This window comes from Notothenia rossii, assembly GCF_949606895.1.
Source record: "Notothenia rossii genome assembly, chromosome: 6".
Taxonomy (NCBI): Eukaryota; Metazoa; Chordata; class Actinopteri; order Perciformes; family Nototheniidae; genus Notothenia; species Notothenia rossii.
In genome coordinates, this window is record NC_136909.1 from 24,256,009 (window position 1) to 24,277,674 (window position 21,666).

Here is a 21,666-nt window from a genome sequence, read left to right on the forward strand (position 1 = left end):
GGTAGGCCTACTATCTGCTACTATCTGAATGCAAAATGAAAAATGATTCTGAATGGCTTTTTCTAAACAAAAAAGTGTATATATTGTCTTGTAGTTATGTTATACAGAATATAAACTTTAAACACAAAATATATATTATATATATATATATATATATATATATATATATATATTATATACAGTATGATAAATGCTTACACATGTAAAAAGTACAACATAAGTAGCATTCATTTTCCATATCTCCAGCACTGAACAGAGTAGAGAATGGAGAATATTTGATACAGATAACCCTCAACTCCAATTATTAATGTTCAATATTGGTACAGACTATAGATAAAATAGTTCAACAAAAACAGTGGTGGCAAGGAGCCAAATTTACTCAAGTACTGTACTTAAATTACACTTTTGATGGACTTGTCTTTACTGTATTATTTACATTTTTTGCTGTACTCTTACTCCACATGTCAGAGGTAAATTGTGTACTTTTACTCTACAACACTTATTAAAATGGGCGGTGTGTGGCGTTGGTGTTCAGATCAGGGGAGCACAGGTTCAAATCCCACTGCAGTCAGCATGTGGTTGTGTCCCTGGGCAAGAAACTTCACCCCAAATTGCTCCTGTGGGGATTGCCCACAGTATTGAGTATGTAAGTCGCTTTGGATAAAAGCATCTAACAAGTAACATGTAATAATGTAATGTAATTAAATACCTTTATTTACTTTGCAGATTAGAATTAATCTTGTGAAATATAATCAACACTTAAATCAGACTTTAGTTACACCTGGAGTAAATTCACAAGCTAACCTGCAGTAAACAAAGTAATTAAACACCTTTATACACTTTGATTAACATATTAATGCATCCATTATAATATTATGATTATTATCAAAACATATACAATATATTATTCTGAAATGGACCACTACTTTTGGTAGTGTATGTATATTTTGATGCCCAAACTTTTATTTGAGTAACACTTTTGAATGCACGACATTTACTTGTTAGTACAAGATCTGAGTACTTCTTCCACCTCTGACCATAAATAAGTGAGAAAGATTTCAAATGAATTTGATTATTATTTGTAAACCACGTAGTGAGTCATATTTCCACACATAGAGGATCTTCGGTTTGTACGCACACAACATTCACGCATGTGTACAGTGTGACCTTTCAGTGCAGCTGCCTGTGGAAGGCTGCACAACAAGAGTTAACGGGCCTGGAGCTCAAACACGACGACTTTTACCGTGTAAACCCTCCGTAAATGGGTTTATCACCACACCAGCCCTTACTTTCATCGCTCCCGTTCACCTCGACCGATTGTTGTGGATGGATTATCTTATTAACCGTCTCACCGAGAAGCCTTACTACGCATAGTCAGCAGTGGCAGCCATAGCTCCGTCATTGACGCTGGAGGTTAGTGGGCTCGTCATCCGCAGACTGCCATTTCACCAGCAGGGAGCTAACAGGTTAGGCTAGCGGAGAATTCACTAGCATGATGCTAATGTTAATCTCAAAGTACTTTAAGAGGTTTCTACAGAACTAATATTTCGATATTCAAAGATATTGGAGATATATCATTTTCTGGTGAAACATAGCTAACGTGAGTAGGAATTTATCAACAAGTATTTCCTCCTCAGTTTAGCATTACCATTTATAAAGCTAGCACAACAGTGGCTGTGTGATTTAACCTGACGCTAGGCAACATGTCAATTGTATGTGGAGTTATATCCAAATGTGCATAGATTAATTCGATTATTGGTTTGTTTTAACTTTGAATTAAGCCGGTGAGCCTTACATTGTCCGGGTTAATATATGTCAGGTTAGTAGCGAGCTGTGCTGCAGTTGAGTGGTTACATAATGTTAGCTTAACTGCTATCCGTCTGCGCTAATGTTTTATATCATATCATGTTTTGCATGGTTAACAGCTAATTTGGACAGCATACTTTATGTAATGAGCCTGTTTTAGCAGCAGACTGTATGTGAGAGGACATGTTTTACTGCTTGTTGTATTTTTCCAGTCAGCCTGTTGTCGGACCATGCCGGTGTAACATGAAACCAACACGCCCTCTCTCTTTCTCCCTGTCTCCATGTGTGCCTTTAACAGAATATTGCAATCTGCCCCAGCAATGGCCGTCTTTAGTCACCAGGTGCTTCTTGCAGTCACAAGATCAAGGTAAGAAAATGAATATCCTGTAACTAAATAACTTTACGAAATGCAGAAATGTTTAATTTCATAAAGTGGATTGACAGCAGTTACAACTCTTGGATCCTCTGCTGTGTTCAAGTCAAGAGAGCTTAAGATGTTTGTTTACACAGTGCATGCTGCAGACAGTGAGGCCGACTCAATGTGTCTCATGACACATACGATGTAAACACAGGACTACGTTGGTTTCTACTGATGATGCAAGACCTGACACTGCTTTGTCCTCACTTTCATCCCATTTTCTCATGAGCATAGTCAGTCTGTTACATAATGTTAAAGTTAGCAACTTGTCAATTTATGCAGCGAGACGAAATATACCAACTGCCAGAGACTTTGACATGTATTCTATGTTAGCTATACTTTTATTTTAATTGAGCCACAATTCCGTTATCACAATTGTAGTAATAGGATTCTTGCAACAAGTAATTTTAGTAGTTCATGTTTTAAGTCTTAACCCTGCTGATGCATAAGTTATAACTCTACAGGTGGTTTAAGAGTTAGATCTATCTACACCAAACCTTAGCACAAATGTCTGTCTAGTTTTATGATTAGTTTTATTATGACCTGTATTGGGGTATTGAGACTTACTTTATTTGTATTCTGCAGATGCACAACTTCACATTTCACTTTATTCCATTGAGCTACAGGGGGTAGTAAAGCTCAGAAAACGTATACATGTGCCAGGAAAGGCAGGGGAGAATAATACTGAAAGCCAATTAACATAAAGGTATACAAAGCAGGATTGAAGAAATGTCCCTAAATTCAGTTACGATGATGATATGAGCCGACTGAAGCTGGAAACACAAACTTTTTATGTTATATATATATATATTCACTAATTAATTATTTTCAAATTCATAATGTGTTTTATTAATGAAATAATCTGGCCATCAAATACAAGCATTACACTTTCTTTATTTGCCCATATCAATAATACAATATTATGAAATAACTTACTAGTTTTTCTTGTTGCTGTTTGCAGGGGATCATATTTGTTATCCAAGAGGAACAGCTGCTCCTCTCTGTCTTCCAAAGCCTATCTCCACATAGACCCTCCCCGCCAGGTCTCCTCCGCAGTCACCCTCAGGCTCTCCCGATTCGGCTCCCCACACTGTTACCGTGGCCACAACTCCACCCTACTCGCCCGCTCTCTACATAGCTCCAGTTTTAGTGTCCTCCTGCAAGAAATAAAACAGGAGGACACTAAAACTTCACCAGCCGCTGCCCAAGATGCTTCTAAAAAGGACTCCGCTGCCCCCCAGGCTCAGGCTCAGGCTCAACCTGCTCCCGCTCCGACTCCCACAGCCGCCGCCGCCACCACCGCATCTGCTGCCCCTCCGGTGCAGGAGAGGGCAGTCGTGAAGAAGGCTTTGTATCAGAAGATTGTTGATGAGTTGAAGCATTACTACAATGGCTTCCGGTTGCTTGGCATCGATATCAAGATTGCAGGCAGGATGGTGTGGAGGCTGCTGCATGGACAACTGCTCTCACGCAGGGAGAGGAGAAGGGTAAGACGAGCTTTATTCAGTCTGTCAAATGTTATAATATTTATAATCAGTAATTGCAAACCCAGGCACAGGTATATAGGTAATTTACAGTCTGTTAGTTATTGTTTTATGCATGTAGTAGTCTCACAAGACACCACAAATACTGTTGAATTGGTAAAACAACAAAACTGCTTGCATAATCAACAATATAGAAGCAAATAAAGCTAAACCTGTAACCTTAAATCATCATATTTTGTATGAATGAATTTGGGTGAATACATTAAACCTATGTGTGTGTATTAGTGAGTGATTTATACCAGAAAGTAACAAGCATGGCTAAACATTTACCATATTCTGAATTTGGACTGTTGATTAGTGGAACCAAGTTAAAAAATGATCTACATATGAAAGTATCCCCAAAGAATTATGGAAAGTTGCAGCCCTACAGTTCTGTTTTGTACTTTTACCCCAAAATACTTTGATATATTAATGTCGCCCTGACTTACTTGTGTGAAAGAAACTGCACATTGAGATCTTAAGGCTCAGCATGCTGTAGTTCCGAATTTACTTTTTTTAAATTAGGTTCATACAAAACATCAGCAAACATTCCACAAGCGCCATATTGGTTTCAAATTTGTTCTATTTTTTGCCGCGGTCTTAGCATTGAACTTCTTCTGTTGCCCTCCGCTCACAGCAGCGAGTCTGTCTGGATTCTTTACAATAGTCTGGTCTCTTTTTTGTCTTTTCTTAACGGCTCTGGAAGTAGTTTTTACTCTTTCTCTAAGTTGTTGTCAGTAAAACATAGTGAGGCGTATATTATATGGCTTAAGGGTTACTTTGAATGGTCCACACCTTTGCATGTCAATAAGGAATGTGTACAGTCTGTTCCCGAAGTCGTAGCAAATGGGAGGAAGAGCAAGTGATCAGTTGGGTAGTACCGTAGTGACAGCCGTTAAAAATCATTCACAGTTTTATCACTAGCCCTGCTGTGAGAGCAATTTAGTCCTACTGTTGGTCTGCGTAGTCTGCTGTATTCGTTAAGGACTGTTAGGTGCACTGTTACATTACATTACATTGCATTTAGGTGCACTGTCATTCATATTTGACTGTAACTTTACCTAAGTGTTGACATTGGAGCTAGTAGCAAGTTATTCAATGATGTAAAGCCACACATTTTGATCATAAATTAATTGTTGACAATTTCTTTAACTAAAGTATAGGCGGTAGTTTCATATTTTGAGCTTTTCTTTCTCTTATGTGATAGTAAATATGAAACAGCAGATCACATGACGTGGTCAGGTGAGCTCGTGTTCAGAAAACGTAAGCATGTTAGAAATGGTTAATACCCTCTGGAATTGGCTCTACTGAGATGTTTTTCATTTGTATTATGAGCTCTTTCCTCAATTCATTTATGCAGATTTCAGACACGCTTCACTGAGAGAAGACACTGGTAGATCATTGAAACAGGACATACTGTCTCTCTATGTCTCCATGACCCTCACTGACCCAAATTGTGTACATGCTCTAGTAAACTATTTTAAGGCTTATTTTAGAAGATGACTGTTAGAGCCACATGTGGGGATTCTTTGGTGAAGGAACATCCCCTCCTGCAATATTGTGGTTATTGTGATTGCCCTATGGACACAAAATGGATCTAGCATGCAAACACACCTGAGCTCTGGCATGGATTCATTTATTTTCCACTTTAACATTCTTTTTTCTTTTTGTTTACAGCTATTGAGGACCTGCGCTGACCTTTTCCGTCTGGTGCCCTTCACGGTGTTCATCATCGTTCCTTTCATGGAGTTCCTTCTTCCTGTCTTCCTCAAACTTTTCCCAGAGATGTTGCCCTCCACCTTCGAGACAGAGTCTAAAAAGGCATGTGCGCACACACACACACACACACACACACACACACACACACACACACACACACACACACACACACACACACACACACACACACACACACACACACACACACACACACACGTACACTCTATATAATATAATTGCTCAGATATGTCAGCGCACAAGAACTGCAGGCTATGCCAGGCAGCAGGTAGCCTGATGTACACATGCTCTCCAAACCTGTCAGATTCAAACTATCTTTGTAAAAATCCTTGTTAACTATTGTTTGGGTAATTTGAACTTCTCATCTGCTGTGAATAAAAAGTAGCAGCTTTTTGTATTTGGTCCAGCTGACCTGACGTCTCTGATGTTGTGGAGCTCTGTTGAGGGATAACAGAAATGCTCTCGTGCTCCACGATACCTACAATTGTAAACAAAACATGTAAAACATAACTATCTTAAATTGTTTGTGAAGTCGTGTTTTTTTACGCAGCCATTAATGCCACCTTAAAAATGTGCCGGAATGTTAGCAATGTGTTCTGTATTCGACAACTTTATTTAAATGCATTAAACTAAAGCTGTCTTCAAAGTATTTAGTTTTAATTAACCTGCGTCTCACTCTTCTTCATGCAGGAGGAGAAGCAGAAGAAAGGTCTGGCAGCGAAGCTGGAGCTGGCCAAGTTTTTACAAGAGACCATCGCTGAGATGGCTCAAAGGAATAAAGCAAAAGCTCAGACAGATGATGAGACACAGCGCTTCTCCACATATGTTCAGAAGGTACATTGTTATTATTATTATTGACAATTATATGACTTAAAACACATTTAACTAGCTTAACTCAAGTCCCCTTAGTGAGGGAAAACATTTTTTAAGAGTAACGTTGTGACCAAATGTGTGCAGCATTAGTGACAGTTTGTCTTCTCGTCAGGTCCGGGGCACAGGAGAGCAGCCCACCACGAAGGACATCGTCCGGTTTTCGAAGCTGTTTGAGGACGAGCTGACGCTGGAGCACCTGGAGCGACCCCAGCTGGTGGCTCTGTGTAAACTGTTGGAGCTGCAGCCCATCGGCACAAACAACTTGCTGCGTTTCCAGCTGATGATGCAGCTCAGAACCATCAAGTCAGACGACGAGGTGAGATGGAGGACAAGGATGTGATCGTTGTCCCCTCTGATGTGCAGCTATCATCTTTTCTTGTGCAACACTTTTTGACTCCCCTCTCTGTTTCTTCACAGATGATTGCAGCAGAGGGTGTGCCAGCGTTGAGTGTGTCAGAACTTCAGGCAGCGTGTCGTAGTCGGGGGATGAGGTCTCTGGGTCTCACAACCGAACAGCTAAATCAGCAGATGCAGCAGGTGAGAGGCTACATGATGAGTTTGTTGCTTTTGTTGGTCCCTGAGACACTACATGTATGTTTCCGCACAACATTCTCAGAGGCTGAGGAGTTCAATGTTTTTTGTTTAATAAAAGAATGAAACTATTTATATGTTGTCATTGTTCCCTAAATCAATGTTGTTGTCCGTCTAGTGGCTGGACCTGCACCTGAAGGAGAATGTTCCTCCATCGCTGCTGCTGCTCTCCAGAGCCATGTACCTGACCGACCTCAAACCAAAGCCTCCAGTCATCCCACCTGTTGCCAAACTAGAGGTCCGTCCTTTATTTACTTAGACTTTTACTGCATTTCCCCTTAAGTGTACAGATCAGAGGGCAAGTTTTGCGGCTTGAGTTTCAAACAGTTCAATTTCTGGTATTCAGGTCACTGACGTTTGGTACCGTTCACCGTTTGCTCTCCTTACGGAACGCACCTTGACGTACTATGAAATAACTTTATTTAGGCTACAACTAGTGGTTATTTGCATTGATGAGGTAGTGGAATTTTAATGTAATATTACAATTAAATATATAAAAGCAGAAAACACATTTTAAATTCATTAATAATTTCACATTTTTAACTGCTGCACAAGAGATCTATCTTCCTTTTATTGAAATCTAAATCCGGCCAATAAAAGGAACAGACCTGTCTTTCGTGGGAGGAATGTGGCGTAGTGGACTAGTGCGTTGGCGTCCGGATCAGGGGAGCACAGGTTCAAACCCCACTGCAGTCAGCATGTGGTTGTGTCCCTGGGCAAGACACTTCACCCCAAATTGCTCCTGTGGGGATTATCCACAGTATTGAGTATGTCGCTTTGGATTAAAGCGTCTAACATGTAATGTAATGTAATCTCTTCTTATCAGATGTTTGTTGTTGTTTTTGCAGAAAGCTCCTCCTCCTCCAGTGGAGAATGCAGGAGCAAACATGACCTCAGTTAGCACCGACATGTTGGCGGACACTGCTCTCATCATCAAAGAAAGACGGGTCAGTGGATTCATAACGCACAGCAGCAGAATGGTGTAACATTACGAAAGAAAAGCAATTATGAATGAATTAAACTTATGTAGCTCATTGAAAAACATCTAACATTTTCACTAGTACACATTACAGAACCAGGGCATGACTGCTCAAAATAAACTAAAGGAGTTTGACTGCAGTGTTTACTCCAGGAAAATCCATGCTTTGACCGAGCGCAGTCATTCTAGTAACTGTATGCATAACGCTGTGATGTCGGTAATGCTGCCATATGACCCCAGCCTTGATTCTAATCTATTTGCTGGGAGCTGGACAAGAAGATAGATACCACCCAAAAGTGCCTAGACCTTTTGTAGATCGATGATAGATGACTGCAGCGGTTGGTTTGATAAATGTATGAATGATTGTTACACATGCGTGTAGGGCGGCAGTTCACATGAACCATTAAGTTGTGCAGGAACCTCCGTCTTATACTTGTTTACCTGTGTGCTGCAGGTGGAGGAGTTGAGAGACAAGGCTCCCGTGATCTCGGACAAACCCCTGACCCCCGCTGAAGTCCTTCAGGTGAGATCACATTGTTGCCCGTTGCTGTGGAATCCACAGGAACCAGTTTGAGATGTTATGCAGCACGGGTTTAATCCTGTTAGTGCTTCCTGGCTTTGATCTTTGTCCCATGGCATGTTAATCTCTCACAATGGGACTGGGCTACTTTTCTGGAAAAACAGCTATTCAGCCCTTTCCTTGACTACATGATGTTTTCCATTGATGACAAGGAAAAGTGGTTTGGAAAAGTCACATGATGTAATTATTAGACCACGGCCAGGGTATCTCAGCAGTCTAATATGACCTTGGTGACCCCGATTCATGTCTGTCTGATGACCTTTGTGACGGCTAACCCTCTCTCACTATCTATCCCATGATGTCACCTAATGGCTGTGAGCTATCAATTAAAGGCAGGGTGATATAAATAGTCAAAATAAAAGTATGTTTGAATAGGTTTTCAATGGGGAAAAACAAGATGTGGTAGTCTAACCAAGCTCTTCTTTTTCTGCAGGCTAAAGCAGCGACAGAGGTATCCCAGAAGAGCAAGATGAGTGCCAACGGTGTATAAAGCGGAGCTGGAGCCTGTGGACTGAAGAGAGGATGGACTGAGCTCGTGTCCTCGGGGGAGAGAGGGACCACAGGGTTGTAGTGGTCAGATAAGGGGCATTTGATGGTCTACATTTTGGCAGACCTTTAAACTCCTCCTTTTTAGATATCTCGTTCTGTCTTCAGTCCAGAGGGACTGGGGGATCACTGGCTCCGTTCAGCATTGTGTTTGGTAGGTTGATCCTGGGAGTCCTGTTCCCTCTTTCTCTCGCTCTCTGTTTACACCCAGGGAAAGGTCTGCTGCCTCTTCTGCTTCGTCTCAGCAGCTGCTTCTTTATCCCCTCAAACCCTCTGATTTGTGCACTCCGTTCTCTGTCACTCTCCATTAGAGCTGGACAAACCAGCCTGACGTTTCAGAGGACTGGCAGAACATTAATGGTGTGAATACTTTGACCTAATGTCCTGGAAGTGACGCCCAAACCGCCCACGGCAGAGCCGGATTAACCGTCTGTTTGATGGTGTCTCCTTACAGTCCAGGCACCCTCCTTCTCCTGTAAATTTGTAAATATTCTGTATATTTGTGTCCCTGTCTTATATCGCAGCAGCAGCAGCTTGTATATTTTGCTATGCAAAGTCTACAGTCCTTTGAAAAATGTCAAGTATTTCATTTGTTTTTATTTGGATTCCTTATTCGCTCCTCTTCAGGATATAAGAGAAGTAATTTATTTCAGAAATACGTTAATGGACTTTTTAGTTTAGTAGTAGTGGTACCATCTCCAGGAAGCTGGATCATTCTGAGGTGCTGAAGTAAATGAGACATCTGAACCTGCTTATAAAATAAAAAGTCATTGTGTCATTTCTCCAGCTGCAGATTTGTTCTGGCCCTACATCTGAACAGGGTGTTGTAACGTAGCTGCTTTCTGCTGCAATTCGAACATGAAGATGGTATATTATTCAGAGAAAGGTCACTCCTTAAATCCAGAGGTGACTGAGGTAAGCTTCAGTCTGCCTTCACTGGTAAACCACTGAACAGACTATCTGCAAATTGTGCAGATTTTATTTGCATACACTGTATAGTGTATGTATTGTGTTTTAACACTATGATACTAAGATTTATTTTAAACTGAAAATACTTGATGTTATTCATTAAGACATATTATTAATATGGGGAATAAGCTTCAATTCTGAAGCCACAAATGAGACTTATTTTGGTATGGTGGCTCCAAAAGAGATAAATGTAAAGCATTCAGTTTGATTCACCCAAATATCCTACGGCATAATATGACCCTAAAGCTATAATTGGAAGGTTTACCACATACATGTGTACTGTGTGAATACAGTTGAGTGTGTGTTTGACATTGCTGAAGATTTTCCATCCCTCTTTATACATTTGACAGTGCTGGAGTAACGTTTTGTCTCCAAACATTCTTCCCCATTACTATATACCATAGGCATATCCGAGAAGTGGATGTCAAAATCAAAGGATATTTTTTAAGCAAATAGTTTGCTAATGAAGATTTATTTTATTGGTTTTACATATGTGCCTAAGGTTAAAGGGCGATTGCTTTTATGTTTGCTCCTTTCATCATAACAGATTTTCTATATTGTACAACAGTTTTTGGTTTGATCTTCATCGCGCTGTGTTTAAAGCGCCAAGTTGCACCATTTCTCTTAAGTGGAATGTCTCCTCTTCCCTTCCCCATTGGATCCAATTATCGATCCAAAATAGTCCTTCCCAGTGTTGATACTGATGGATAAAGCGATCAGCTCTGCATTTGTGGTACAAAATAGAATCTGATTAGTTGCTTTCTGATCTCTTGTTTGGGCTTTGCTGCCATATAAAAAAAAAAAAAGAATCCCAAGACATTCTGAGTAAATGAAACTGATTATTAATGTTATGAAACAAAAGGTCGATGCTCTCAAAAACATCAGTCACTGACCTGAGCGCTGTGTCATGTTGATAAGCTGCTCCTTAGATGTGTTTAGTTCATCTGCGAGGAGGTTTTCTGATGTTGGCGACTGGCACCTTCTCTTGCATGATAGAAGGATTGCACAGCATTCAATAATGGGGGTGACTAGACTGGGTTCATGTTCTGCTGTGCCTTTGAACTGAAATGAAAATGTTTTGTGAATTTTCAGGATGCATTTCTCTGCATGTAATATATTCACAGATGAATCCTTAATTGTCTACCTGATTTCACATCGTTCATTCATCAGCATCTCGGTGTGCCTGTCTAGTATTTACAACTTCCTGCTGCTATCTCAGATGGTTTGGTACATCAATGCTACCATGATGTGTCCTCTTGTCTTTAAGGATTGTTTCTTTCAGTTTGAAATGCACTGCTGTCCAGTTAGTTCTTACCCTGTGTTAAATGTGTGCATCAACTTTGCCATTGAAAGTGAGTGTCTGGGAAGACACAATTCAAAGAAATAAAAATAATTGAACCCTTTCTAGTCGTATCATATCTTTCTTTGTCGTCAGTACTTGGGTTGGGGAAATCCAATTAAGGTGTATCTGGATTTTATAATATTTATAATAATACCATGTCTGATTTATTACATTAAGATGGTATGTTTTCGTATCACAAGTTTTCTGAAATGCATGTTTGAATTATATTGGGCATTATTTTATGCTATTTTCATACATTCCAAGATCCTGATACCTATAAATTAAAAAGACCTGTAGGAAGATACATTTCACACTCTCCAAAAGATTTCGGCGAACATTTGGAGTAATTTAGTCATATTGCGTAGGATGCAGCATTGGTTTTTATTAATGTATAAAGCCATTTTAGGTAAGCTTCCTCTCTACATATGTGCTCCAGTTTGTGACTCTTAAAACCTCAGATCCAGTGCCTGGATACGGTTCAAGGTACCTGCTCTGCGGACTGAGGCTGGGAAAAGGAGTCTTTTTTTATTATGTTCCTTGGCATTGGAATGACCTTCAATCACGCCTCAAACTGACGGCACTTGTCTCAATAGCATGTTTTAAATTGAAGTTGTCTGAAGTCGTTACCACCAGCTGCTCTTGCAGTAATAAGTAGTGCACCTTTCTTACTGTCCTAATGTGCACAATGTAGTGACTGATTTTTTGTCTTTTGTTTTCTTAGTTATGTTATCTGTATTTTATATGTCATGTGTTATGGGTAACGTTGCTGCCTTCGTGGCCAGGTCAGCATTGCAAATGAGATTCTCTCAATGCTTTTATCTGGTTAAATAAATAAAAATTATATGGAAGCTGATAAAACGAAAACGATCATGTCAATAAAAAAACTGCAGCATGTTTTGAAACGATATCATATCATATAACGGGGGAAAAAACTAGAGTCAATGAAAAAGTGGTGTGTCCTATTTATTCAGGGGAGTAATGCTTTGGGTCGTTGACATTTTAAGCTATTGAAAATAAATTAAGGCTTCAATAAAGTAACTGTTGAATTTAAATTCGATAAAATAAGTCCTAAAATCCAACAAAAAGAAGTGTGGCCTACTTGACCAGTGTGGTGATAATGCATGTCATAGATTAGGATCAAATAAGTCACATAAAGTGGAAGCTATTAAAAGGAATTTGATTAATTCATGATTAATAATATTTATTTTTCATTTTTATTGTAGAAGGTGGACTAAAGTTCACTAAAAGTAAGTGGGTCCTATCTTTTCCAGTGTAGTAATAATGATTAATTGGGATCCGAAAAAGTCATATGACATTAGAAACTTAAAGAAATTAGACTTTTCAACAAAATAATGCTGAATTTTCATAAAAAATGAAAGATGAACTTATGCAGTGGTGCATCACAAACATTTAAAACAATTATTGACAGAAAATTCATTTTCCGAGCAATTTGTTCACATGTTATCAATTCATAAATACAATATATAATTTAGGTTAGGTTTAAACTAGAATAGATCACCAAATTTTCTTTTCACTTGCCTCTAAGAGCTTCCATAGAGCTGGGGGGGGGGGGGGGGGGGGTAAAAGTGATATTTGGGAAGTGGGCTACAGGATCTAAAGAGAGAAACATCGGTGGACTGACATTACTAGGTCACTTTAATGTTATCTAATATACATCAGGTAACTACTGGCATATTTTATTTTGTATTTCCTCTGATAGTCATGTGAAAACACATTGTGACATTTGGAACAGGCGTGTAGAGAGCAACATTTGTCTGCCTGCAGTAAGCCAAAGGTCTGAGCCGTTAGTGCTATTTTCAGCCTGGTTGCTATGTTGGACCTATGTGTTCGACCCATAGCTTCATGTTGAACGAAGGGGGTAAAACAGATAAGACGGCTGAGTGCTGCAAAAACATCATGGCTGTGGACTTATTTAATTTAATTTCAAACCTTTATTTAACCAGATTGGTCCCATTAGCCGCGTTCACACCGCGTACTTTGCAGTACAGTGCCCCGGCACTTATTACCCCAGGGCACTAGTACCAATCGCGTTCACACGAACGCGATTGGTACTAAAAAGTACTTTTCCCTGAAGGAAGATTACGCAAATGAGCCACAGATGTCACTTCTTCTTCTTCTTCTGCTTTGGGTTTACTGGCAGGCTGCAAACAACTTCACAGCGTATACTGCCGACCGAAGTCCCCGGCCGGAAGTCCCCGGAGTTGGGGACTGGCTTCAGTAGAAGCTGCTGGGACTCCCAGCAGCTTCTACTGAAGCCTTCCGAGTAAATTAGGTAAATTAGGTAAATATATGGTCTCCAATGCTTTTCAAACCTTAGCTCAGAAAACAAACATTGTCTTTGCTTGAACTTTAAAGTTGGAATGTTTTGCGGTAATCTTTCCGATTTGGGTAAAACGTTTGCTGTGTGTTCAGCGGTCCAGTAGAAATAATTTAAAATGTAAAAAAAAAACTGCCAATTAATTTGCTCTTCCTCTATTCATGTTTCTTTCCCTGGCACCTGTCTGCAGTGCAACGATGAGGCTGACTCTGTTGTGTCTGTCCCTTTTTTTGGTTCATATTCATTTTTCATTGGCCAAGAAAACCGTAAGTCTTGGTAAGATAAATCTTTTTAAGAAGACCCCCAAAACAAATAACCAGCCGAAACAACCTAATCAACCAACCAGACCAGGAGGTTACCCTAATCAAGGAGGCTACCCTAATCAAGGAGGCGGCTACCCTAATCAAGGAGGCTACCCTAATCAAGGTGGTTACCCCCAGCAACCAGGGCGACCAGGGGGTTACCCCAATCAAGGTGGTTACCCTAATCAAGGTGGTTACCCTAATCAAGGAGGCTACCCTAATCAAGGTGGTTACCCCCAGCGACCAGGGGGTTACCCTAATCAAGGAGGTTTTGCCCAGCAGCCAGGATACCCAGCTGGGAGCTATCCAGCTGGAGGTTACCCAGCACACGGTGGTGGTTATGGCGGTTACGGTGGTCCTCCAGGTGGATACATGAACTATAACCCAAACAACAAAGTCCTAAGCCCACAATATGGTGGCAGTTTTGGATATGGGGGCTATGGTGGTGGGGGCGGTTCTCCCTTTTCCCACTCAGTTCAGTCAATGGGCATGTATCCCTCTGATAGGTCCAGAGGGTTTGGACGCAGTGCAGTGGTGGCAGCAGCTGGAGGGGCTATGGTGGGGATGGCTCTGGGCTACGGGCTAGGGAGGTTCCCCCGTCCCCCCTTCAACTTCCACAACTCCAGGAGGAGCAGTACTACAACAACTACATGTACAGGAAATATGGTTCCAAGTCCACTGATACCAACGACTACAGCAGAGACTACAAATACATCCAACCTCCTGAAACCTATGATAGCTACATGGACTCCTGCATGAAGAGAACAGACTTTCTGCCTGCGGGGAATCCAAAAACAAACAACAACCCAGCTGCTACCACCTCAACAACAACTACAACTGTTATTGCAACTACCAAGACTACTTCTGTAAATATCACAACTACTGCGGCCCCAGACTCTGGCATTGACAGCAACACAACACAATCTAACAGCACTGCAGGAGAAAGCCCCTTGACCTCTGCCCCTTCAACTCAACACCCTTTAAATGAGTCAGGAGCCGATCCTCTGCCTCCAGCTGCACAGGTTCTCAGTAAACCTGTCAATGATGATAATGATGATGACGATACAGTCAGCATTGTGGAGATCGGTTACCCGGCACTGATTGAGCAGCTGAAGGCCAGGAGGTGTGTAGAGCTTTACATAGCCTACTCTGAAAAGTACTTGAAGAAAAAGGAGAAGCCCAGCACCACAGCCGGTGGGGGTGCAGCGACTGGAGATGGGCTTGCAAGGGCTTTTAGCTGTTGTCACCAGTACAACAATGATGCTTCTCAATAGCAACATGCAGATGCTGCTCTACTAAGGCCTTCAGTAACAGTTATATTGGTAGAAACTTCCGTTTTCTGGATTCTAGTAGAGTCTGGCTTGGAAGAGAGTATAGGTAACAGTTTCAGTTCCAATTTGGAAAGATTTGCAAGTATTCTAAAAGTTATACTCATATTTATTCATTTCTTAGTTAAGCTTTCCTTTTGAGTACTAAAAAATGTTTCACTGACTGCATTGGTTTCTCCAAATGTTTACCTGCTAACTGTCATCTCCAGTAAATAACATAATGACTATGTATAAGTACTTCGTCCAACCCAAATTCAAACTCAACCATCCCTTCAGCTTAGATTTTTGAATGAAATGAAATGAAATCAATGTTTGTCCAGACTGAAATGATCATGTGTGTTGATAGACAGTATGTGGAGGATTACGTCTTTGAAAGATGGTCATAATAAATCATACTTATCATGGTACCACCCTAAACTGAGATGGTGAACATGGTAAATATTGTGAGCATGTTAGCAGGCTGACATTTACTAGAAGCACCACTGTTCTTAAATGAGGCCTAATAGAGCATGAGCTGCTGTAGACTCAGACTTGTTTCATTTATTTATGCCACCTGTCCAGTGTCAGTGCCCGAGGGGCTTAGTTTGCACCATGGGGCTCGTACTCTGTCATGGTGATCTGCGTGAATAAAAAGCTGGAGAGAATGGAGATGTGCTTTAAGTAGGAAACAGTAATTGAGTTAACTCATGAAGTTCTGGTGTTGTTGGAGGAATGTCTGATTAAAGGATTGAATGTGGTGAAGAATAAGAATGTAAATGTGATACAGTTTTTTTTTACATTGTAAGTTTAACAGAGTATCTGGTCAATGGTTCACATGGTTGTAGATGACATAACACCCTTTATGCCAACATCATTAAGTGGGAAAAAAACTGCCCTACACAGACACACACACATACACATAGTAGTTATGTAGCTTCTGATTGCAGTATATGCAATATATTCATAACAAAATGTAGTATTACTTTCAGAAAGCCACAATAATCACAATATACAACCAATTATTTACGACATATTTGATCTGATGTATCAACTAAAATAAAGTTTTTGTTTTTTACTGTCATGACTGCTTCCTATTTTATAGACACTGTTGATTTCAGGTTCATATAGTGATACAGTTTTCAAGTTTGTATTGCAGGACTTAGAAGGGCCAGCAGGTGGTGTCATCAACTGTATTCAATAAAGGAAGATATGCACTGAGCTCCCTGTTCTGGCTATTTGTGTCATCTAGTTAAACATAAACCTTTTTTTTCTTAACCCAAAGGATTAGGCATTAATGTAAAAAACTAATTTCGATTAACGTCCATTAAAGGGATGTATTGTGAATTCTAAGGGGGAACAGTAAAACTCAACAATAGATATCCCCATGAAACTTACACAGTTGATTACTTATATTAGGATAATGTAGTTTTTTTTTAAAATCATCATGGATACAATTATTCTTTTTTATAATTAAACAAAATAATTAGTTTCCTGACATTTGGTGAATTTAGAAGACATGTGAGAACGCAAATATACCAAGTGTAGTAAAATAAACACTCTCAGATGTATTCTTGAATATTTTCCATCCACTAGTTTGAAAGAAGTAATGTTAAGGAAGCAAAATCCCCAAATGGACCAGTGTATGAAAAACACGGTGTTTTTACCTGTAGTGTTCCACCTCCAGTGCGTTTGCCTCCATGTGTATGTATGTTGTATTTACTTAGGCATGGGAATTTTCCTCTGGGTTGAAGGATGCTGGGAAATGTGTCAAATGAAGCCCCGCCCCTAGCGACCCTCTTGTCTTACGTCATATGAAATCATCCAGTATCCTAGAGACGTTTCAGGTCCATCAACACTTCGCTGCTGGGCACGACCTGCGGGACTCTGAGGCTGAACAACACGCAGAAAAACAGAAAAACTGTCACCAGTCCGGGTAAGACGAGTCCTTACTGCACACTATCCACAAAACGCTGCTTTTGGGATTGAAAGGCACCTTGTATTTAGCTCATGCGCCTGTAATAAAACCGTAGCTCAACCCAGTGTGTTTATTTTTATTTAACTCTACATTTGCGACGCCATGTTTTAACGGGATAAATGCAGTCGCAGTAGGCAGGCCACATTAACATGATTGCTCAGTCAACACAAGGTCAGTAGTATACTCTTTCTAGGTCTAGAGTAGGCTATGTAATGTGTTTTATAAATAATAAGACCCGTGCCTGGTTGGTTTAGTCTAGAGCTGTCTTTTTGTTGACGTTTCCGCAGCATATTACTTATTGTGGCATCACTATGCAACCTTCCCCCCATCTGTTATTGTGTCCTGCTGCTGCCACACCTGTTCATATTCCATACTGACTGGTTAGATTGAGGGACGGAGTATTACTATACTAAAATAACCAAATATGTTATGTTTGTAAAATGTTTAGTCTTGAAAAAAATCCACATTTGTAAATTAACCAAACCTGTCGGATTAATGAAGTGAAGTAAAACACTACAATAGCCATTATGTAGTGGATTAGGAGGAGAAAGTGGCATGACAGAAAATATTCATCACATGTACCTTACATTTGAATTTAAACATAGCCTTATGCTTACATTGACCACTGGAAACTGCAAAAGGCATTTATAAACACAATGCTTTTGTTTGAAACAGTACAATTATAATCAAGGAGTGAGTGGATTGACAAAAGATTACACTATGACCTTAACTGTCCGATAAAACAAGGAATTTAAATACATCATGATGGGCTTTGAGAAGTTCTTTTCTCTTTGATAAAAAAAATCCTGACTAATCGACAATACAATTGTTGTAGCCCTAAATTAAAGTCTATCATAATATTTGTAATTGTATATATGATCATATTGATTTATTGTGATAGATACAAGCGATATTGACAACAACAATGTCAATCATAATCATATTATAAAACCAGAAAATTCCAAAATTGTATTTCTTCATTTTCCCTTCTCTCCCTGACCCTCTCTACAGGGCGAAGATGAAGCTGCATCCATTACCTCTGCTGTGTCTTTCCCTTCTTTTGTTTCATTTATCAATGGCCAAGAGAGGAGGCAGCTTTGGGAAAAGCTTCGGCTTCGGCTCAAAAAAGAAGGGCTCCACACCTAACCGAGGCAACACTAACACCAACAAAAATAATCAGGGCTCCAACTCTCAGGCTGGATACCCCAGACAGCCTGGAAAAACCAATCAGCATCCGCAGTCAGGCAGACCTGGAGGCTACCAGGACCAAGCAGGGGGCTCCTATGGAGGAGGATACATGAACAGAAACCCAAACAACAAAGTCCAGAGCCCACAATATGGTGGCAGTTTTGGACACGGGGGCTATGGAGCTCGGGGTGGCTCTCCCTTTTCCCACTCAGTTCAGTCAATGGGCATGTATCCCTCTGATAGGTCCAGAGGGTTTGGACGCAGTGCAGTGATGGGAGTAGCTGGAGGGGCTATGATGGGGATGGCTCTGGGCTACGGGCTAGGGAGGTTCCCCCGTCCCCCCTACAACTTCCACAACTCCCAGGAGGAGCAGCACTACAACAACTACATGTACAGGAAATACGGTTCCAAGTCCACTGATACCAACGACTACAGCAGAGACTACAAATACATCCAACCTCCTGAAACCTATGATAGCTACATGGACTCCTGCATGAAGAGAACAGACATTCTACTGGCGGAGAATCCAAAAACAAACAACAACCCAGCTGCTACCACCTCAACCCCCGCCCCTGGAACAGGAAGTAACACAACGGAGACGAACAACACGGCAGCGGATAACTCCTCAACCCCTGTACCTTCTACTCCACGCCCTCTGAACCAGCCTGAAGCTGATCCCGTGCCCTCTGCATCACAGGGTCCCAACAGTGATGATGACGAGGATACAGTCAGCATTGTTGAGATCGGATACCCCGCCCTGATGGAGCAGATGCAGGCCAGGAAATGCTTGGAGCTGTACTTGATCTTCTCTGAAAAGTACATAAAGAAACAGATGAGTGGTGCTCAGGGACTAGTGGGCTCGCGAGGGCTTTTAGCTGCGCTCACTAGCGCCACACTAATGATTCTGAATACCAACATGCTAATGTTGCTGCACTGAGGCGTTAGTTAGCACTGACGAGAATGTTAAGTGGAGACCAGGAAACGATAAGGGAGAAAGAGACCTGCTTCCTTTTATAGGACTTCCTCTTCTTTTGTGGATTTCTACTTTTACCTTTCCTTAATATTCCGGCATTAGATCCTCATGCATGTGCTTGACCACACAGCTGGCTTGGGATGGCCTGATCTCAGAGATTAGGATCTGGGCTGAGTTGGGCTTTCTTTGACTGTATTGAGCTAGTGAGCATGATCCAACCCTCCTTTTGTCTGCAGCTGTCACACAGCTTCTAACGTGCAGCTTTCAGATAACAGAGGATTTGTTTTTTAATTCTTTGTTGTTTCATAAAAAAATAAATAAAAAAAAACACTTAGTCATAGCTTCAGATGCAGGGACTGATTTTCTTAATGCTTTGCAAAGCAATTCAATTCTCAGTTGTTTAAAACTAAATCTGTGTGTACCTGGAGTGTGCACTGTGCAGCTTTTTAGAAGCTCAATATTGAATGCACTTCAATGAGGCATCCGTTGCACACAGCATTGCATCTTTGAAATATGATTCAAGGAAAGGAGAGGAAAAGGTTAGACATGAAAGCCAGAGAAAACTAATTGCACTTGAGTGAGTGGCCATTAACACCACTCCAAGCTTTTGATGGTAGAGAACTCCGGCCCATTAATGTCCATTTATATTCTACTGAACATGAGACAACATAAGAGGCAGAGAGCAGAGAATGCTCTCTGCCTATAAAGGTTACTCATCCTTCCATGTTTGTGATGTGATTTTCAGAAACCTAGTCCTTGTAGATGTTTTTCTTTTGTCTCGAGGAAAAAGCACAAGAGAGGGTTAGGGTTAGTAGGTTAGTTTGTCACCTGATGCCGCATTGGAAATATGGACATGCGCTTTTTCAGTGTGATATTATTACATGAATTGAAGGGATATGGATGTTGGAGGACTGTGTGATTCAAGGAAAGTATCAATTTATACTGGACTTTAACTTATTTATTATTCTACCTTTACACATTTCTGTGCTTTAGAGAGGTTTTACACTGAGCATGGCTGAGGGTTTGTAATGTATCATATCTACATTACTACTGTAGCTTAAAACATGAATGGACTTTTATCATATAAGTTCCAGTGAAATACAGAAACTCACCTCAAACACTGATTATAATATCTGTCTGTATTTGTTTTCTTCGAATGAACCGACTCTAAGCACAGACAATAGTATGCATGATGTTCTCTTACACTTCTTAAATTACTTACTTTGGAATCAATGCAAAACTGCTTTTCTTTCATATTTATGTATGTTGTCTTTACCCTGTTCCATGTGTCGGGTCCGGAGATTGAACTATGTGTTGTATACACTTCTCCTTCCTCTCTCTGATCCAATGTGTTGCCTTCTTCTTGTGCCCTGGGTGGGATGTGATTGCAGAAGTGCTCTTAAAGTGTAACCCCTCTGATGTAACCCTAAGCTGAATTGATCTGCAAATGTTATTTAATGTCCTCTCCATCAGATTAGTTTATTGTTGCTAAACCTGCACATATGGATATGTACAAGTGCATTAGACTTATACAGTACTTTTTGTTTTAAAAATATATAAAAGCGAATTGCATTAAAAAAAAATTAAAGGTACTCTGGAGTTTTAAATGCATCAGACGGTTTGAATTAAAAATGTCCATACCATATAAACAAATAAGCTGTTTGAGCTAAATAAAAACATTGCCACCTTCTTGTTGGTATACAATCCTCTGCTAATTCAGCCTTCACTCTTGATTTCTCCATTTATTACTTTGTCCATTGGTGGAAGAAACATTTAAATGAAATATGTATTGTAGTACCACCACACTGTAAATACTCCACCTTAAGTGAAAGTGCTGAATTTAAAACCTTATGAAAGTAAAGATGTGTCTTTTATTAGCAAAATGTATCTGAAGTGTCATAAGTAAAATAACTTATCAATTACAAAATTAATTATTAAAGTCTTAGTTAAATGTAATGTTAAGTTAGAGCTGCTAATATGAATCTATAAGTTGTTCATTATTACATTTCTTTACTGTTTTTTACTGCTTCTTAAATGTGAATAGTTTCTAGTTTGTTCTTTCCTTTATGACAGTGAACTGAATTTCTTTGAATTCTGGATAAAACAAGAGTAAGGACAAACCATGTAAGCTAGCGTAAAATGGAGATGCTCAAGTAAGGAACAAGCCCTTAAAGTCTTTTATTTGAGTGAATGTATTTAGATACATCCCAGCGCCAAAC

General features: G+C 40.2%; 2 protein-coding genes and 1 pseudogene across 5 annotated transcripts; all 3 read left to right on the plus strand.

Moving 5' to 3' along the window:
• The first annotated feature begins 1,140 nt into the window (after positions 1-1,140).
• On the plus strand, positions 1,141-11,425 carry letm2 (leucine zipper-EF-hand containing transmembrane protein 2). Of its 3 annotated transcripts, none has more exons than XM_079687599.1 (11): positions 1,141-1,466; positions 2,105-2,173; positions 3,186-3,711; positions 5,425-5,568; positions 6,175-6,318; positions 6,470-6,673; positions 6,775-6,894; positions 7,067-7,186; positions 7,797-7,895; positions 8,382-8,450; positions 8,941-11,425. In XM_079687599.1, exons 2-11 carry the CDS (start codon positions 2,127-2,129, stop codon positions 8,995-8,997), a joined length of 1,530 nt encoding a protein of 509 aa, XP_079543725.1. In that variant the 5' UTR covers positions 1,141-1,466; positions 2,105-2,126; the 3' UTR covers positions 8,998-11,425. The 3 variants fall into 3 exon arrangements, with proteins under 3 accessions (XP_079543725.1, XP_079543724.1, XP_079543726.1); XM_079687598.1 differs by having other exon boundaries at positions 1,141-1,413; XM_079687600.1 differs by having other exon boundaries at positions 1,462-1,600.
• A 1,519-nt stretch (positions 11,426-12,944) lies between these two features.
• LOC307043514 lies at positions 12,945-16,530 on the plus strand (annotated as a pseudogene). Its single transcript, XR_013810673.1, has 2 exons — positions 12,945-13,044; positions 13,893-16,530. The product of XR_013810673.1 is annotated as an uncharacterized misc_RNA (transcript).
• A 597-nt stretch (positions 16,531-17,127) lies between these two features.
• prnpb (prion protein b) lies at positions 17,128-21,039 on the plus strand. Its single transcript, XM_079690853.1, has 2 exons — positions 17,128-17,244; positions 18,298-21,039. The coding sequence occupies exon 2, from the start codon at positions 18,305-18,307 to the stop codon at positions 19,409-19,411; it is 1,107 nt and encodes a 368-aa protein (XP_079546979.1). The 5' UTR covers positions 17,128-17,244; positions 18,298-18,304; the 3' UTR covers positions 19,412-21,039.
• The last annotated feature ends 627 nt before the right edge of the window (positions 21,040-21,666 follow it).